Here is a 4,380-nt window from a genome sequence, read left to right as displayed (position 1 = left end):
CACTTTGCTTTTACATTTACTCTATTTTACTCTCGACTTGAATTATAACCTTAACGAGACTTTAAGTGATTCAATATTTTTTTTTGTTAACTTGATTACGACTTGAAATATAAAAATAAGATCAGAAATGAAAATATCGGGACTTAAAGATTTCGTTCAAAACGAGGTTAATTTCAAAAAAAAATTTGTAGGAGCTTTCGAGGTGGTCACATGGAATGCGCTAAATCGGGCGACAGCAAGCAGTATCCAGAATTTGACTAAAAGACAAACTTTGTCTGGGTCAGCAACGGCAGAAGGATAGGTAGGCCACTGCCTTTAAAAACTTGCCGTACAAAAAATCCGGTTTACCGAAGGTTAGGACACCTTTCGGGAAATGAGACACTTTGGCCGCACCGTAAGCCTTAACTTAGAAACGTTTTGGCACTGCCGGTGGTTAGTTGGCGGTGTCTTTTCAATGTCCGAATGCCAATTCCAAAAGGCAACGACAACCGAAAATTCGGATGCACGTGCTCCGGCACCAGAAATGGGTATTTGAAAACTCGCCGGTTTTCCAGAAAATAATCCTCCCAAACGAAAGCTATCCGGAATATTGGCCAGAAAAAGTAAGGTTTCCAATCTAGGATATAGAGTAAGATGCAGATGGCGGCGGGGTAAAAATTCTAATTAACCTACATACCTGCTCTGATTTATAACCAAAGATTTGGGCTACAGTTTTTTTCTTTTCCACACTTTTCTCCTCAGAATTCAAAATGAAAATGAAGCCTAGCAAAAAAAAAATGAAGCGCGTTGCCACCTCAAGAAAAACGATAGATCATTTATCGCTATCCCCATATTATGCGTTTATTGATCGATCGATACCAATTTTGTTATTTATTGATTGATCGCTATTGGCAAAGTGGCGCGTAAAGTCGTTAAGTTTAAAAATTTGAAAGTTTAAACTAGCACACGCTACACCACCCGATAATATGCAACGTTAGGCAGCATATTTGTGGGAATTAGTTCTTTATATCCTTGGCGTGAAAGGTTCCTACTTCTCTACCTTGCATATTTTCTAACAAATAAAAGCAGTTTCCGAGCTTCTTTTGATGTGACATTTTATGAACTTAGAGGCTAATTTAGCATTGAAGTTCTGAGAGTTCTGTTTTATGCCTAGTTCAGTAACACCATTATCACTTCGATAATTTCCGGTACTCCAAGACAATGAAATATCTGTGTTAACAAAAATTCTTGTATATCCTCCGTGCGAAACTTTTTCAGAGGTTGTAACCAATGATACTTACTGAAATGGTGAAGAACAATTAATAAACCGACAAATCCATTTTTGCTACGAGGGTAATGTTGTGGAGGCGGTACGTTACTGCCAATGCCCTGGATTTAGGTAGCCCTGATCGTTTTCCCTTTAGACTTAGTATGTATCGACCTGAATGCAACCCTGACTTATCGAGGCAGAAACCAGCTCTAAGAAGTGAGACGAGGCGTCAGTATAGAAGAAAATTGCACAGGAACGATACGTTAAAATAAACATCCGATAATTGGCACGAAACGAAGCTCGAGGCTAGGAGCCTTAGGGCTTAATATATATGGATAAACTTTATAATTTGTTGTATCTAAGAAACACCATCATAATTATTCTATACTCAGTTTGTAATAAATAAGTTTAAAATCAATTCGTGCTGAATGTTCTATTTTTGTATCGGTAAAACTTTCGGGCGTTAAAGTAACGCGTGGTCGAGACATTCTTGACGTTAACATTCTTTATTTTAACTTAAATAATATGTAAAAGTGCTTTGATGGTGTCGGAATTGACAAGAAATGTGAACTATGAGCAATAAAATGAAAACACGTGGGAGAAAAAAGCGTATCAATATGGACGCGGAGGAAACGCCGAAATCGGCGCTAAACGAGTCTACCGCGGGAGAGAGCGAGATAGAAAGAGACGCTTCCAATAAAAGCAAAGCGCCAAAAGTCAGAGAAGACAATACGAATATATTGGAAAGTGTGCAAAGAATGATGACGCAATTGCAAGAACAAATTGCGTCACAAAGTTCAAAAATTGAAGCTATCCACAATGGACAAGAACAACAAATACAAGAAATTCATTTAGTGCAAAGTGAAATAGTTAATTTAAAAATTGCTAATGAATCTATAACTGACTGCATTTCAGAATTGGAGAAGACTCATGCTTTGGGCGGCACACAGGGTGCTGCTATCTTGGACGGTGCACAACGTCATGGAGCCATAATGGGAGCTCCGCATGCTTTGGGTGGCACACAGGGTGCTGCATATACAGTGTGCCACTAAAGTCACCGTACTCTTGTTATATTTCCACAAATCACCAGGTAACTTGGCCAAATTTTTACTAAATTTAAAAAACTTTGAAGTAGGCAAACAAAACAATATATTTTCTCTTAAATAATGAAAAAAAAATAGTAAGATTTATAACTTGATGTAATATTATTAATGCAAAACAAACGAAACTTCAATATCTGCTTCAACAAAAGTCTACGTACTCTTACAAACCAATATAAACTTATTAACTATAAGGAACATTATTTTTATGAAAACTTTAAACTTAGTATCTAGTGGGATAACCCTTCATCTTAATCACCTCTTTGAGACGATTTGGCATTGACATCACCAGTTTTTCTATATAATTTGGATCCATTGCGCACCACTCTTGGTACAATGCCTCTCGCAGGAGGTTTTTGTTGGTAATATGGTGCTTCCTAATTTTTTGTTCCAGCATATTCCACACATGTTCAATCGGATTGATATCCGGGCTCTGTGGTGGCGTCTCCAAAAGGTGTGGAGTGTTGTACGCGAGGTAAAGCCTGGTGTTCATTGCCTTGTGCTTAGGGTCGTTATCCTGCTGAAAGTAGAATTCTGAACCTATTCCCAGCTTCTCAGCGCTGCTCTTTAAATTTTTTTCAATATGTCAATGTATACATATTGGTCCATCACTCCGTCAATAAATTCCAAATTTCCGACTCCGGATGCAGCGATGCAGCCCCAAACCATAATACCACCGCCGCCGTGTTTTACGGTTTTAATCGTATTTTTTGGATTAAGGGCTTCTCCTGGTCTCCTCCATACGCGGAAACGCCCATCTGAGCCAAATATATTATACTTTGACTCATCTGAGAAAATGACCTTCCGCCAGAAGTCAATTGGTTTGTCCACATACGCTTTGGCAAACTCTAAGCGCTTTCTCCTATTTATTAAATTTACGAGTGGCTTCTTGCGAGGAGTGTAGGACCTAAAATTGTACGTTTTCATCGCTCTACGGACTGTTTCCGGGTGCACCTCCTTATCAATGTTGCGACTTAACTCTGAGGCAATCTTCACTGCGCTACAAAACGGATCTTTGTCCACCAAATGCTTAATTGTGCGCTTGTCACGATCAGAAAGTGCAGGTGGCCGGCCGGATCTTTTGTTATTTTTAATGCGCCCCTCGTATTTGAATCGCCCAATGACAGTTTGAATAGTGGACTTGCTTCTACCCATTATCTTAGCTATCTCTGCTGCTTTGTGTGGAGTTCCAGGATTCTTCCACGATCATCAAGTGATAACTCTTTTCGAGGCATTTTTTTCTATTGAAATCGAAAATTTTGTCCAGCTCAAGCAAAGCACGCCAACTATAATGAATTTACTTATGTATTTCTGCACACATGTTTCAAAAATCCCCGTTATTTCTAAGAAGAACGCTGGCCAGACAGTTCAAGAAATTAAGAGTACGTAGACTTTTGTTGAGGCGAATATTTGAGTATGTTTACATTGGTTGTAATATTATCAAACTTAAATTAAAAATAACTAATTTTATTTTGCAGCTTAAACGAAAAATCATTGTTTTGTTTGCCCAGTTCAAAGTTTTTTAAATTTAGTAAAAATTTGGCCAAGTTACCTGGTGATTTGTGGAAATATAACAAGAGTACGGTGACTTTAGTGGCACACTGTATAGACGGTGCACAACGTCATGGAGCCATAATGAGAGCTCCACATGCTTTGGGCGGCACACAGGGTGCAGCAAATATAGACGGTGCACAACGTCATGGAGCCATAATAGGCGCTCCGCATGCTTTGGGCGGCACACAGGGTGCAGCAAATATAGACGGTGCACAACGTCATGGAGCCATAATGGGCGCTCCGCATGCTTTGGGCGGCACACAGGGTGCTGCAAATATAGACGGTGCACAACGTCATGGAGCCATAATGGGCGCTCCGCATGCTTTTGGCGGCACACAGGGTGCTGCAAACTTGGACGGTGCACAACGTCATGGAGCCATAATGGCAGCTCCGCATGCTTTGGGTGGCACACAGGGTGCTGCAAATATAGACGGCGCACAACGTCATGGAGCCATAATGGGCGCTCCGCATGCTTAG

General features: G+C 40.0%; 1 protein-coding gene across 1 annotated transcript; it reads left to right on the top strand.

The window, feature by feature from the left end:
- Positions 1–3,984: 3,984 nt before the first annotated feature.
- On the top strand, positions 3,985–4,380 carry LOC137587470 (uncharacterized). Its single transcript, XM_068303900.1, has one exon. It carries the CDS (start codon positions 3,985–3,987, stop codon positions 4,378–4,380), a length of 396 nt encoding a protein of 131 aa, XP_068160001.1.

This window comes from Drosophila tropicalis, unplaced genomic scaffold (genome assembly GCF_018151085.1).
Source record: "Drosophila tropicalis isolate 14030-0801.00 unplaced genomic scaffold, ASM1815108v1 contig_1023, whole genome shotgun sequence".
Taxonomy (NCBI): Eukaryota; Metazoa; Arthropoda; class Insecta; order Diptera; family Drosophilidae; genus Drosophila; species Drosophila tropicalis.
The sequence above is the reverse complement of the archived record's forward strand: the minus strand, read 5'-3'. Positions and strand labels throughout refer to the sequence as shown.

What these genes read in the sequence shown, in the direction of transcription:
- LOC137587470 (XM_068303900.1), top strand. Translation starts at nt 3,985, where the DNA reads ATGAGAGCTCCACATGCTTTGGGCGGCACACAGGGTGCAGCAAATATA.